Consider the following 16,145-nt stretch of genomic DNA (forward strand, 5'->3'; position numbering starts at 1 on the left):
TCACCTGGCAATGCCCAGGACACTGGATGAGTCCCTCACTCACTAGCTTCCTCCTGTGACTGGTACCACTGTTTCCGAACTGCCTTTTCTGGATGAAATTCCCCTTTAATTGTGGTAAAACTGCTACCCTCCATCACCAGAAACAGTCAGAAAGGAGGGACATCCCTGGCACACAGTCATTGTTATCAGTCACAGTAACAATGGCAGCCATGATTTCTATGCGTTTCCTTCAGTGTGGGCTCAAGAAAGGACAGCTGAGTCTCGTCATTCAAGGCAGTTGTTATTTAAAGCCACAGTGCAGAGTGAATCAGTGATTACTGAGCCGCTCTTCCTAGGGGAAATTCAGGGTTAGCTTCCTGCAAAACTCCTGAGACGGTATTTCATGAGCTGACTTGGTTGCATGTGTGTTGCTGCTAAAGGGCATCCCACTGAATACACGTGATTCCTTCACACTGAACTCGTGGCTGGTAGCAGAACTCATGCCTGAATGAAACCCATCGAACGTGCATTTTCTCCACAAGGCATGTCATGCTCACTTAGGGAGCCAGACGGCTCTCAGCACCTCGCTTGGGGCCGATTTAAACAGTGAAATCACCACCAACAGCATAAAACTCGAAAACGTGGCACTGAACAGTCCCAGAAAGGACCCTTGTTAACAGGCCGAGAGCCCAATCACGAAGGCAGAGCTTTGTCTTGTTTAGCCATGCGACTCCCATTTATAGGTACGTCTGCGAATGACTGAGGAAATGCACAGGAATTGACTTGGTGGGGGCAAATTTTAGTTTTATGTCCTAAGACTAATGCACCATATTCAATAATAAATATGAAATCCAAGGACTGGAGAGAATGGGTTTGATCTACTAGTCACTGTCATTTCCCTTTCAGGCAAATGAGATATCACCTGTATAAAAAACACTGGATTCCTAAGCTGATGTCCCAGGCTACGTGTATGAAAAGAAGGTAGGAGAGGGTTTTCTCTTCCATCAGAGGTTCATACCAACAGCAAAAATGACATAAAGATGTTGGTAAAGTTGTTTTTGTGAGCTTGGGTGTGGATGTGATTTTTCTCCCCATCAATCAGGTCATTGTGCCATTTCCAGCATGCCTTTCAAAGGAAGCCAAAGAACTTACATTGTACAATGTGTGAGATCAAGAGGGCGGCGCTGGTGTCATTACACGTCAACCTGCCTTGAGCCAAGTCCTGCTTCACCTGCAGAGCAAACAGGTACCTGCAAAGGTCAACAAAGATGAGCGTCACACAAAGGGAGCAGATGGCCGCGGCAAAGGCAGGCTCAGCCCAGGCAACCTGTGCACACTGAGGGAAACGAGCATAGAAAACCACATCACAAGAGGGATTCTTGCCAGTCAGTGCAGGTTAAAAACTCACTTCCCTAAAAAAGAGAAAGAACAGGAGGCATTTGCTGTAATCTTTTCACGGAGAGAGTAATACATCTCATTTTATATGAAAGGGAACCATAAAAATTCATAACTGTAACCTACGCCCTGCGTATGTGTGTGAAACACTCAAAATTTTTCAGAAGGATCAGTCAACATATTCTAAAATGGCTTTTCGCCTCAGACAATAATGGTAGTTTGATTGTGGGTAATAAGAACTTTGCCAATGCATCAGAAAAACAGGATATCTTTTTCCTGGTGTAATACTCACTTAGCTATTTCTACAAGCCTTACCAGCTCTGTAAACCTCAATTCAAGCTATGTTAACATTCTTTTCTTTATATTGTAGGATAAAGCAACTCAACATTTTTGGTATAAAAGATATATTTATAGATCAAAGAAATGAAGCATAAACTGAGGAATGTGACAATGGATTCTGAAATATGTAATATAAACTCATGCATTTTTTAGGAGGGTACCAACTAGCTTTGAGTGTCTCTTCTTTAATGACCCTTAGCAACCAGACTTGTTCCTCATACTTATGAATGTATTTTTTAAAGCTGTATTGTCTGCAAGCAAAACTAGAAATTCCAAGTTCACCTTGTTCCCTTCCCTTCCCCAGATCTGGATCCTTGGAGAAATGACATAAAAAAAACACAAAAGAAATAGCTTCATGGGGCCTCCACTGGCTAAAGCTGTGACAACTCAAAAGGAAGAATGACTAAAGTGAACTGAAACACTGAATTCATGATTATTCATGAGTCCATAATGATATTCAAAAGAGAAAGCAGAGAAAACTGAACATACCACCACTTGAGGAACTATTTAAGCAAATTCTTGTTCAAAACTAGGTCACTGAAGCAAAGACTTGGGTATGTGATCACCTCTTCAGTGGGAGGGGTTTTAGGACAGACAGAGGGACCACGGAAGACCACCAACTTAGGACGCAAAAGGAAGTACTACCTAGAAAATTCTCACTGCACAGCCTCTGAAGAAATCATTGGCTCTGGCAAGGAGTGTCAATTGATACAAAAGTCATTTAGGAAACTGAAGGTTCACATAGGGCTGAAGTGACACACTTTAATTCACATTAAAAGATGTCCCCTCCTTAAGTCAATGGACAGTCTTAGCAAGGTTAACGAGATATGGAGCAGGATACCACATATGAGGACTCCAGTCAGAAATGTCTACCTGTATCCATCCGGCATCTAGAAAAATGTTGAGTTTTCAGGAAAATACAAAAGTTGGAAGGTTAGGCTAAATGGTACCACAAGGAAACACTCAAAAAGGTAGAAGAGGGAGGGTATTTCTCAGTACAAGACAGCACCATGCAGCAGAAAAATGAGGTAATACGCTAGATTTAACAAGGCCTGCAGGAATTAACAACCAGCTGCAAAACGAGCTCAAAGAGTGACTCTTACTTCAGGACACACAAACATAAAATGGTGCTGGTGGGAGAGGGTTGGGAAATTTGAGACTGGTCAAGGTATTACATGACATGAAGTGTACATACATAAATATAAAAATCAGAAAGGGTATCACACGACCGTGACACACGATAGGAAGGCAGTATTTTTATTTTTTTAATCTTATTTAAATATTCTGATTTTCTACCAGACACAGTTACAATTTTTGTGATCAACTTTGTCATTTGTCTGGTGTTGGGGACAGAATACAGTGCCTCACACTGGCCCCATTTTTAACTGATGAAAAAGCTTTAACAATGTCAATCACAGAGGATTGCATGAGAATTAAATGGAACGATACATGGAAAACAGAGTGGTTACAACAAAAACATTCAATAAGTGTTAGCAAATTTTTTAATAAAAGAATAATTAATCCCTTTACGTCACTTAGTGAGTTCCACTACTAAGAACCAAAACACACAGCACCAGTTGTATAGCCAGCAAATAAAACCAAAACAAACATCACCACAGCTCTACCAGTTTTCACCAGCGACCTTTCTACAACCTCCTTAATGTTTGTCCTTTCTCTCCTGGGCTCCCCAACACCCTCTCTGGAGAGTCCCAGGGAAGAACAGTGGAGACCATGGGACCCTCCAGTCACAGCACAAGGTTCCTTGGGACTAGGGAGTACAAATGTTCTTTCTGGATTACTCGGTGGTCATTGGTGGTTGAACCCAACACTTTCACACAGCCATAGCCTTTAATTCTGATCTGTGTTGTGGTTAATTTTTCAAACCCTTAGGAGGGCTTTGTGTTTCAAAGTCATCACATTCTGAATATCTTACCATTCATTAGTACAAACCCGGGCCCTGTGTTCACAAAGAGGTGCTCAGAGACAGATTCATGGTGACAGTATGACGGCTTTGAAGCGTTTGGTGCTGATCTCACAGGGGCTGCAAGGTGGCCCAGGCTCTGACAGTGTGCACAGTGGTGGAGGGCACAGGCCTTTCTGAAGACTGGAAGGTGAACCTGTCACTCTCTGGTTCTGCTGACTCTCCTGTCCTGAGGCTGGGGTAACATGAGAAACACCTTCCTGGGACCGACACCGTGGCCTTTCTTAGCAACAGGACATGAGCTGTAAGCTGAGCATGCTGGCTACAGCTGATTTCAGAGACTCAGCGACAACTTTGGTACTAAAAACAGAAGTAATTGCAACCAAATCCACAAGAGCCATGGCTCACTTTTATCTACCCGGTAGGCACTAAATACAAGTAAAGTGGCAAACATGGTGAAAACGCCCAGTGCTGGCAAAGCAATCCTCTCTGCTTTGGGGGTGGGGTGGGGTGGGACGTCCTAACGTCTCTCTTTTCTATTAAGTGCAAATATCTACAACTTCCCTGCCAGCCTAAGGAAATGTAGCAGGCAGAGCAGCAGAGTCGGGTGGAGTCCCTGCACTTTGCATGAGAACACAGCCTGGCAGAAGGTGTACCCTACTGAAGAGGGATGCTCAACGGAGGAGAGAGCCACACGTGGCTCAACCCAAGACAAGTGACTCTGAGCCCTCGGTAGCTGTCTTCAACCTGCCTCTAAGCCAGATCTCTTCTCCTTCTAGAAGCCTGGGTGCTGAGTCCACTGATGTTCAAGTCATAAATAGAAAGGAATTCTAGTCACTGTTCACTTAATCTTCTCTCCATTTAAGTGGGAGCTGAAAGCTATTCCCAGAGGCCTGGAACTAACTGCAGAGCTGGGGTAACTTATACACCAGCTTCCCATCTACACATCCGTCCCACAAAAAGCACAGGGGCCACTGAGCCACTCCTGACACACCACAGGAAAGAAAATCTTCATGGACTCATCGTGGTATTTCCGCTATGTGGAAACTGAGAGCGTGGAAGTGTGGATCCATGAGGCTCCTTAGACACCACTCCGGTGACAACGTGGACGGTGATGGGAGTTGATAAATACAGTAGAAATCTTGGATCAATTTTATTCAACACTGATTTGGAAATCACTTCTAAGATATCAGCTCATAATAACAACCAGAGAACAAAACAACAAAACCAAAAACCTGCTGTGTCCATCCAGCAGAGTGTGTGTGACTTTAGGGATTTATCAGTATTGACAGAAAAGCTGGCAAAAACAAACACGAAGACAAAAAAACCAAAAACCAGGCACATCTGGTTTCATGGAAACAAGCCCACAGAGCTTGGGAACAAGGACAGAATGGTGGAACACTGTGCTGTAAAGCTCTCGTGAAGACGATGAGTGATTCACAGAAATCGAAAAGGTGCAAAACTGTTTAAAAAGTAGGGTTTTCAATGGAAAAAAAAAATGGAGGCAAAGCCAGGAATTGTGTGTCCAACTTCCTAAGCAGGAAGGAGGCCCAGTGACTGGCAGGAGGGAAGAGCACACTCTCGGCCAACAGCTGGACATGTCTTTGGATTTATTTCAGGATGCTGAGCTCAGAACAATGCATGGGCCAGCCCCAGAAACTGGGATTCAGGGGCCACAGCGAAGATGGCACGGCAAGGCTCTGACATCAGCCCTGGGTCTCCTACAGCCCCTCCTCACTCAGGCCTAGTACCAAACTGTGAGTGGCTCCTGAAGCTGACGACTGCTGCCCATCACTGGCTGCCTTCGCCTCCCTCACTGATTTGCAGATTGTGAGTGAGGTAGACGATTAGTGGTGACTCATTCAGAAAACTCAACATAGGAGGCTGGGCAGTGGTGGTCACGCCTGTAATCTTAGCTACTCAGGAGGCAGAAATCAGGAGGATTGCGGTTCAAAGCCAGCCCCAGGCAAACAGTTTGTGAGACTCTCTCTTAAAAAAACCCTCCACAAAAAAAAAGTCAGGTGGAGTGGCTCAAGGTGTTGGCCTTGAGTTTAAACCCCAGTACCAGAAAACAAAAAACAAAAAACAAAGAAAGAAAACTCAGCAGAGGTAGGAAGAGCCTTTGCCGTGACCTCTCTGTGGAACTCCACGGTTGTGTACCTGCAAGTCTTCTTGAAGCAGCTACATGATGGCTAACTAGTATCTCAGATGTCACCTAGCCAGAGCCAACCCTGACTCTCTGCCACTCCCAATCCTCTACTTCCCTTTATTCCTTTCCCAGCGTAGACATCAACACCACCTACCCAGTGGCTTGAGTCAAGCATCTAAGTGTCTCCTCTGTTTTCCTCAGACTCCACCTCCAATCCACCTCCAAGACACATAGTCAAGCACCCCTCTCTACCTCTGCTGCCTCCACTTTCTTTGCTGCCACCATCCTGGCCTGGATTACTGTCGTCACTTCTGCACTGGTCCCTGAACCTTTCATTTCTGCCTGCAGCATCCTCACGGAAGCCAGTCTTTCAGCACTAAGCACCATCAGGCTTCTTCTGCCTCAATGCCCACCATGTCCTGCCTCACTGGCCACCTTAAGCCTTTGAATATATGGTGCCCATTCCTGAGCACTGTATTGACTGCTCCTTCTCTCTGCCAGGTTCCTCCTCAGAAAACGACTGACAGACGCTCGGTGCTTTCCTGAAAGGCATCTCATACCCAGCAACCCCACGCCATTACTGAGCTATTTCTACCACATCACCCTGCTTCAGTTACCTAAAGAGCTCTTGCCATGATCAGATATTTTGCCTAATCATTTTCTATTTCCACAAAAGCCAAGGCTTATCTTTTCCCCACTGCATTCTGAGCGTCTGGAACAACGCGTGCACACAGTGCACAATGGTGACTAAAAGAATGTCTTCATCCTTCGATACATGGAGGCCAACTACCCAAGACCCTGCGCTCTGTATTGTGAGGGATGGAAAAGATGTGATGACCTTGGTCTTACTAAACCATAGCTTGAAAGGGACATGTGACAAGAATCTGGCTAGTCAGAGTAGTGCACTTGGAAGGAAGGCTCTCTCTTGGAATGCCACCTGTCCTGTCCCACACTGAACTCTAGGGAGAAGTAGTGGTATGATGACAATGGATCTGACTGGTGACAATGATGGTGATGGTGACCGTGGTGGTTGTTATGGTGACAATGATTATGATGGTGGCGATGACAGTGATGATGGCAATGGTGACGATTGCTATCATTTAGCGTGTCCTTACTGGATCCCACCCACTCTGGCCAAACAAACACCGTCGTCTGCATTGAGAGAGGTAAATTAACAGGGCACTGAGGGAACAAGAGGCTGGCCAGCCATACAGCTAGCAAGAGGGAGGGTTGAAGCCAGGCCTTATTCAACACTTGCACGTCTCCCACCTGGCCATTCTTTCAAAAAACTGACTTATGGTTCACATCAAATCTACCCACCCAGGGCATCAACGGAGATAAATTCTGAAATAACTTGGTTTCAAAGAGACTCATTTCCGCAAACTGTCTGAGGATGTGACAGATACGAGGTGGCTAATAGATATGGCGAAGTGAAGCCCACTTCACTTCAGAATCACAGTCTTAAGAAACAGGCTATGGGAAGACATGGTACTTTCTTTCCCTCATGTTTGTAGGTAGAGATGGGAGAGAGGAAAGTTAAACTGCAAAGCACACAACAGATATGGTCAACTAAATATTCTGAAGACATTTATTTAATCAGTTTAGACTACGTAGTTAGAACTCCACTCACCTTGTGAGTTCTTCTTGGAGCTGTGTGTGGTCAGGTGGGAAGAATTTCACCACAAACTTTACAACAACGTGCTTTGGCCCTAAAGAAAAAGAACAACCACCAAATCAGTAAGGCACTTATTGATTTGTTTAAAGCAAACGAAGACAAAGACAGTATGAGGTATATCACACCAAATACTGCATCTTATTCCACACTCCCCAGTGCCACCGCCAACAACTGGCCAAGTTCAGCTCTGACTTCACACTTTCATATTGTGGATAAACCAGGAATCTGTTTTCTAAAAAAAAAAAAAAATCACTGTATCAAAGTGCCATATTGAGAGGGGGTGAATTTGACAGAAGTACGTTATATGCACGTATACACGTACATAATGGGTTCAGCCTCTGTACAAAGGGACTTCCCATTCTACAATTAATATACACCAATAAAAAAAAGAAAAGTGCCATATTGAAAAATTTAACTTTTTCTTTTTGAGATTTAAATTATACTCAAGTTTTCAAAAAAGTCATTTGTTTTCAGAAATGTATTTAACTAGCTGCTTTCATCCAAATATAGGCTTGACATAATCTAGGGAGAAGATAATTAAAATGTAAATCAGTTATACAATTGATTATGTGTAATCGTCTGCTGGGCACAATTGCTACCGTGTTCATCAAACATGTTTCAAGCATGCAGGAGTTCCCCTGAGCTCCAGACACAAAACTCAGATGTGGTCCTGCCTGTGCACAGTCAGCCAAGCCAGAGCCTTTGAGTGTCTCCCGCCATCCTTCCAAGGAGTTCTGATAAGTGGAGTGGAGGCGGGAACTTGGGAAATCAAACAGAACAGTAAATGCATTGAAACACAAGAATTTGCAGTGTGAGTCAGATTTTGTGTTTTGATGTATAAGTTACGATATAAGAATAGCCTCTTTGCTTGCTTGTTTTTTATTATACTTGTTTCCTTTTTTTTTGAGACAAGGTCTTGCAGGTCCAGGCTGGGCTGGAACTCAACATCCTCCTGAGTGCTGAGATTATTGGCGTGTGCCACTACACCTGGCCAGAAACTTTTAAGTGCTGCGATTTGGAATAACAGCAATCAAATATAAAGAATGACGAAATCCATTTTTCTTTTGTGGTACTGGGACCTAACCCATGGGCTCAGCACGTACTTGGCAAATACTCTACCCATGAGTTTATTCTCCTAGCTCTACGAAATCCAAAATTTAATAGTAGTAATCAGTACAAAAGCAGAAAATGTCCTTTTCATTGACTTCTCAAGATCACGAATTAAAAAAAAAAACAAAACAGATTTCACAATATAACTCTTGTGATCACACATTCAAGTTTAGAAAAAAACACAAAGTGATGTATCATGAGGTGGAAATGTTGGCTGTACATATAAATTCGGGAGGAAAAGACCAGGTGTGGAAATGTGAAGCTGAGAGACACAAGTCTCCCTGAATAACTAAAAATGAGCAGAAACCCTGCATGTCAGGGCAGAGCACAAAACCCCAGCAGAATGAGGAAGACAGAGGCCACGCTGCTTCCTCTTGGCCATTTTCACACAGTGGGACTTCAGAGAGGCCATTCAGATCCATGGGGATCCGAAGTGAGGAAGATGCTAGTGGTGAAGGAAGAGTGACAGCTTCGTCACCCAGGGTCAGTCACAGCACATGAAGGTAGCAACATGCCAATCTTTTAGGCTCTGTGCTCTCTTCAGGGCTGAGGGCTGCTCAGCAGGCTTAGCCATGGCTGGCCAAGCCAGCTTCCCCGAGGACATCCGGCAAAGGTCAAATAAAACTGATCCTTTCATTTTCGGCATCAAGAAGTGCTTAACTCAAACGACAGAAGGTCAAGCTCAGTTTCAATTACACAGGGGCCCCCACTGCAGGCCTAGCATATCTACATAAGTGGCTGGAAGTGGCCCACAGGGGTTGTGTTTTGTTTTGTTTTTGTTTTTTGAGACAAAGTCTCACTGTGCAGCCTGGGCTGGCATAGAACTTGCAATCCTCCTGCCTCAGCCTCCCAAGTGCTGGGATGACAGGCATGTGCCACCACGCCGGGCTCCTGACAAGTTTTTTAAACAGAAAAGAAACATCCCACAGGAACTGTGAGCTGCGTGCTGACCACAGGTGCACAGCTCTGGCAGCAAGCATCCTGACTTGCCTGGTCCTAGGTGCAGGGAGCGGCCATTTGGGATGACTTGGGGAACAGATAGAAAAAGGGGTGTCATCTTTCCTACTCTTTTCCAGGCCCTGCTAGTCTTTTCTTTCCAACACAGTCCACACCCAGGCCAGACTCTCCATTTAGAGCTCTGCTTGCCAATCAGAAACACACACGTGTGCACACACACATATGCACATACAGGCACACACACACACATTAACACACATGTACACCAACATGTGCACACGCACACACACACACACATACACACACACACACACGCTTGACCACCGCTTTTGTATTGCTCCTAACAGCAATTGTGTTTCTGATTTTACAGGCTTTGAGGTGGGAGAACAGAAAATCTAAAATCAGTTTTCTGAATAGTTGGCTCCACCCATCCTGTTCAGTGACAGTAGGGACAGTGGTGTAGACAAGACAAGCTCGATTATTCCGGGGCTTACTAGCAGGCTTTAGTCACCCAAAATGAGATCTGATTGTCTAAGCTAGGTTTTGATTGCCAGAGGTTATATATTAAAATGCAGAAGCTAAACATTTTAATAGTATGTGGATTAGTGGAAGGTTGACAAGCAATCAAGGTAGGAAAAAAAGGAATTTATATCAGTAACGTTTCATGCACAAGACAAAAGACGTCTGGACAAAGAGATTGCCTGGCTTTGTATTTGCAGGACACAGGGGACATACTTACTTCGAATCTGCTTCACAATAGGTTTCAAGAGATCCAGCCATACCTGAAGGGAAGAAAAGGGCAGGGTGAGACTTTGAAACTATGTAAAAATCAAAATATTTTTGAGTGTTTGAGGCTTCTTTTTTCTCTAAAATGTCTTATCTTGCATTGACTGACACTTTTACAGAATGAATCTAAATTTGTAAATATTATCCCTGAGTGTGAAAATTAAAATCTCTTAGATGCAGAGAAACGGTTAACAGTTAGGGGATGAGGTGTAGTTCAGGGATAAATCACATGTTTACAAGCATGAGACCCTAATTTGCTCTTCCCCCTCAAAAGTTACCAGCTAACTAATAATTTTTCTAGTCTTATTTGTACCTCCCTCGTATTTGTCTACTAAGATTATATTAATGAATGATTGCATATCTGGTCCTAGTTGAGTGAAACGTGTGTTCTATTTTAAAATTAAAAATACATGGGTAAATACAGAGAAGAGCATATCCTTGAAGGATACAGAAGGGAAACAGATCATGACAGCCTATCATGATCCCACCACATACTACCAGGAGCCGTGCACCTCTCAAAGCAAGCCAGAGGAATTCCTGATACCAGGAGAGAAACCCGAGACTTGCAGAGGCTCCACCTTGTGGCAGGTGTCCCAGCCAGAGAGTGACAGGGCTACCATTGAATCAGGGCCGCCCATCTCCATGTCTTATTCACACGCACGTCCCCTGTGCAGTTCGAGTGGCAAGACTTTCAAATCAGAGAGAAACCAGCTGGCCTTATCAATAAAGCCTAACTTATCCCAGTCTACTTGGTCTTCTCTCTCACCTCCCCTTGAACTTCTGGTCATTTGAAAAGGGTTCAAAGGAGGCTCATATTTACTTACAGGACAAAAATAAGGCCACTGTGCTTCCCATAAAGATGGCGTAGATACGTAGGAAAAAGAGAGGCAGCCTTGTAGAAAACCACGCAAAGAACCACCGATAATTCAGAAGGAGAAAATGCCAAAGGCTAAGAGGAAAATGTGACATTTGGGAATAATTTGCACAGGAAATGCAAATTAAGACAATGGAAGACCATTTGCATATGCTAAATATGCATCTAGACATGCATATGTATGCATGTATACACATATATGCCCGTGTGTGTATACCTACGTATCCACACACACACATGTGGATCTGTACTTTATAATCTCCACAGGTGACCAGGGCACACGAGGCAGGCACTGTCCTACCCTACCGGTGGATGTGCGCAGTGGCACCACTTCTCTGAGACTTATTGGGGAACAATGACCTAAAGTCTAGAAAGAATTTTTTTATATCCTCTTCTACCAGTCATCACTTTTGTAAATTATGCAGGTATGCACACAAAGACATATACAAGGAATGTCGATTTTAACATTCTATGATAGCAAAATTTTTACGATACCTAAGATACTGTCCATCTAAGACAAATTTCCAGGCAGGCTTAACAATTATGCTGCTGACGGGCATTACGAACGTGGGAAAGTGAGTTTGGAGCTTGGACATTGGGTGGTTTCTTCTTCGCTTCTGCCTTTCTTCATTATCCAAACTGCCTTAAATGAGCACTCAATTCTCGCAATGAAAAAGCTGAAACTTAAGCACCTACTTGCTCAGTTTAACCCCCATCACCTTTTCACACAAGAAAGAATCCACGCTCCCTGTCCCATGCTGCCCTCCTGCGGGACACAGGGCACTGGTCACTACCACGGCCAGGCTCGGGTGCCTCTGCCTCAGCATGGGAAAGACGACATCGAAGCAGATAATTACCTTCCTCTCAAGAATCCTAAAACCGTGGGAAGGGTAAAGCAGAATCTCATTTGCTATTGAGAAGAAAACCGATGCTCAAGCCCTATTCTTCCAATTCCTTTATTCATTCGACAAAAATCTCCTGCATCCCTCTGTGAGGCTGAGAAAAGTCACCAGGGCCCCTGCTTCCCTGAGCTTACAGGTCAGCGAGGAAGACAGACAAGAGTCAAAAAACCTATTGGACAAAAGAAAAAACAAACATACATAGGAGAGTCCAGAGGACCTCTGAATGTCAATGAAAGGGACGTTTAACCCAGTCATGGTGTTCTCTATTCTCTTATGTGACAGTCACTCAGGTGTGGCCACAAGGAGGCTGAGAGAGGCTGAGGAAGGCTAAGCCATCACCTCACAGGTCGTAGAGGCAGGAGTCATGGCACACACACACAGGGCCACACAGAAGTACCAGGGTGGACAGGAGGCAGAGGGGAAAGGAACGATGGGAGAGCCTAGGCCGTGCGTTGGGATTTCTGGGAAAGGCAGGGCAGGTGAACAGGATTAGCTAGTTGTACTTTTCTGATGGGTCCCTAGTGAGATCCTGGGATGACTCCGACAGAGCGGGGACAGGCCAGGTGGAGGAATGTGGCTGTGTGCATGTCACAGGCACGCTCCCGTTGGGCCCAGCTATCTCTGGAACTAACTGGCTGGCTCCGTCAGTCTCCCCAGCCAGAAAGGTTTTTAAGATGTCAAACATCATAGAGATCAGCCTATGGTGTGAACACTGGTCTCCTCCAAGACGCATGTTGAAATATGACTGATATTGTCACAGCATTAGGGGACAGAGCCTTTGCGAGGCAATTGGGCTGCGAGGGCTGTGTGTCCTCATGAACAGATTACACCGTCATGACGGAATTGAGTTCACCATAAAAAGGCGGGTTTAACCCTTTTTGCAGCAGTCTCTCAGCCTCTCTCTCCTTCTTGTGCACACGTGTCTGTGCACACGCATTCTCCTCACCTTCTGGCATGCGGTGATGTGCCAAGAAGGCCTCACCAGATGCCAACCCCTTGGTATTGGACTTCCCATCCTCCAAAATTATGAGCCAATAAATTTCTGTTCATTATAAATTACCCAATTTCAAGTGTCCTGTTATAGCAGCACAAAAAAGACCTAAGGCAGTCAAGGTGGCTTCAGAGGAAAGGGCTGACGAGTAGGGAGGGGCCAGCCCCACCAAAGCCATGTTAAGATGCTATGTCCCCATCCTAAAAGCAATAGAGGGTGTGGGGGGGATTGCTCAAATGGTAGCGTACCTGTCTAGAAAGCAGGAGGCCCTGAGTTCAAACCCCAATGCTCCCCCCAACACACACACAAAGCTAAGAGAAACAGGACAGATTTAACGTACAGGGATGACACAATCAGATATGCATTTTTAAAAGATGGTATTAGAGCAGCCAAAAAGGATACAAGTCGATCCACTGTGACCATCCAGGGAAGCTCCTAGGAGGACACAAGAAGAGTTGGGAGAGTGGCTGCCTTCAGGAAAAATGTCAGCAGTGAAAGCCAATAACCAGAATGACACCAAGGTCTCTGCCCTTGGATGCTGGGGTCATTTGCAGAGACAGGGAACCTGGAGGATGACAGGGGATGAGAGCTTGCAGCCACACTGATTTTTCTGGGGTGTTCCTGGATCAACCACAGTTGGATGCATCTGTCTGGAGCTAAGAAGAAGCCTCACATTTAGAATTTGCCACCATCCTAACTCCATGGGAGATAAGCCAGTCTGTGTGGCGTTCAGACACACATGAGCACCGATAAGTACCTTCACATGTGTCTTAGTGCATCAGAGCTGCTATAACAAAACACCAGAGCCTGGGTAGTTTATAAACAACAGAAACTGATTTCTCAAATTCTAGACAGGTGCTGACAAATTCACTGTCTAGTGTGGGCTGAAGGAGCCTCTTTTATAAGGGCGCTAGTCCATTCAGGAGGGTCCACTCCCGACCTAAGCACCGTCACAGGCCCCATCCCCTACTAACACCATTGTCCTGGGCTTAGGATTTCAACACATGAATTCTGCAGACATGGAACACACGTTCAGACCATTTCCTACCAGGGAACAGCAGCTAGGTGCTGCAGAAGAACAAAGAAAGAAAGAAAGTAAGAAGAGAATGTGGTCAGGGGAGCCATGGGAAGACCGTGCTTCCAGAGGGAAGAACGCGGAGAGCTGCTGGAAGGTCGAGGAGACACAGCAACACATCTGCCGGAGGGTCTCTCAGCTCCGTGGAGGGTCGGGGAGGCCAGTGGGCCATGAAGAAGACAATAGCTTCGTGCAGAACTTGGCTGGGAGGAGCAGCATGGAAGGAGGAGAAGGTATGCTCATTGTTTTTAGTCACAAGGACCTGTGGGCATTTCGGAAGAGGAACGGTTGATCACATGAGCAAAGGGGACAAAAGGGACCTGCGAGGATGTTGAGCCCAGGGCACTGGCTGGGGACAGAAAGAGCCACTCTTCCATTTTGAGAGGGGAGGCCAGGCCAAGGGCAGACGTGAGGAGGTTGGCAGTTCTGTCAGGGACGGCACTTGTATGTCAAGTAAAGGAGATGGTCCCTATGTCACTGCGGCCTCTATGGAGAAGAAGGTTCCACACAGCCATATTGCGCGGGAGGAAGAGGAGATAGCCTGGCACTTCTGGGGCGAATCCGTGCTGCTGGGAACCACCCCAAACCTGTGCCCCTTTGTTCTTTCAGCCTCCATAGCTGCCTCTGGGGACCAGTCCCCAAGACCTCTCCCTGCTGCTGGCACTGCCACAAAACCCACCTAGACTTCTGCCAAGTGCCCAGGACAGATCCACTTTGTGTTGGCAATGCAGTTGACAATTTTATGAATTGTTGTGCCACATCCCTCCTCTGTTTTTGGCATTTCTGCAGAAAGCATCAAACATAAGCACTGGCTTGAGCCAACTGAGCATGTGGCTTTCCACCACGAAGGTCTGGGAACATAAGACCAGCCTGAGTCAGCCAGCCCGAGCAGCAGAGCTCTGTGGCGATAATGCCACAAAGCGTCAATCATCTCACAGCTGAGCCAGCTGGGGAGGGGGAAGTCGCATGGCTAGAGAGACCCAGTCACATCCCAAGTGGCCCGATGTTCACAGGACTGGGAGAAGGGCGTGACCACGGAGGACCTTAACGGCTGAGCCCGGAGCAGCAAGAAAACAGGATGTTGCTAGGCAACGGGAAATTTGATGTGCAGGGGTGGGGAGGGGGCTTCAGGGAAGCAAAGGGAGCTGGACCAGGTCCTCTCAACAAGCTTCATTCCCCGGGGCAGAGCAGGAACCAGCTTCAGATGGGTGAAAAGGCAACAAACCCCATGCTCTTCCTTTCCCCGCCAAGGGGTCTCTAACCCCAACCTCCATCCCGCCCCTGTGCCCCTCGCTCCTCACTGAGATCCACACCTGGCCTGAGCACAGTTCCTCATCCACACGACCAGGAAGGAATGTGGCTCAAACGAGGGGACTTCGGCATCACACTACCAGCCAGCAGGACCTGGGGATGAGCTTACTGAATGGAGAATTGCCCCCTCCTCAATGAAAAGCTGTTCTCGTCTTTCACTAAATATCTTTTGTTACCTTACTAGTTGGTGGGTGACATTTTAGGTAGATTTTGCAGGCAACTGTGATGTTTAAGGGGTTTTGAAAAGCTCTTATTAAGAGGGCAGTTAGGGGCTGGTGGAGTGGCTCAAGTTGTAGAGTGCCTGCCTAGCTAAGTGCAGGGTCCTGAGTTCAAACCCCAGTACCACCAATAAATAACTAAATATGAGAGAGAGAGAGAGAGAGAGAGAGAGATCAATGAGAAGGTATCAGCCAGGGGCCAGGACGGAACTAATGTCTCTGAGCGCCCACTGTGCACCACACACTGTGTCAGTGTTGCATGCATCCTCACTGTCACAGTGAGCCAAGCTCAGGGTGCTTACTTTAATTGCCAGATGTGGTACAGCTGGAATTTGACATGAGTTCAGCTGATCCCACACCTGTGCCTTTTCGGCCACATCATATACTTCCCTTTGAACCTTGGGCCTCAACGAAAGCTCACTCTCCTCTTCTTCTGGCTTAAAAATACACAATTTTCATACAT

At 45.9% G+C, this 16,145-nt stretch overlaps 1 protein-coding gene across 8 annotated transcripts in view; it reads right to left on the reverse strand.

Moving 5' to 3' along the window:
* Farp1 (FERM, ARH/RhoGEF and pleckstrin domain protein 1) overlaps positions 1 to 16,145 on the reverse strand; it is a 254,241-nt gene that overhangs the window by 65,594 nt on the left and 172,502 nt on the right. For all 8 annotated transcript variants that reach the window (XM_074043098.1, XM_074043099.1, XM_074043101.1 and 5 more), the window contains 3 exons: positions 10,265 to 10,307; positions 7,414 to 7,492; positions 1,132 to 1,229 (listed from right to left, as the gene is read on the reverse strand). In XM_074043098.1, the coding sequence (XP_073899199.1) occupies positions 1,132 to 1,229; positions 7,414 to 7,492; positions 10,265 to 10,307 (220 nt within the window). The remainder of the gene's footprint in view (positions 1 to 1,131; positions 1,230 to 7,413; positions 7,493 to 10,264; positions 10,308 to 16,145) is intronic.

This window comes from Castor canadensis, chromosome 10 (genome assembly GCF_047511655.1).
Source record: "Castor canadensis chromosome 10, mCasCan1.hap1v2, whole genome shotgun sequence".
In the NCBI taxonomy this organism is placed as follows: domain Eukaryota; kingdom Metazoa; phylum Chordata; class Mammalia; order Rodentia; family Castoridae; genus Castor; species Castor canadensis.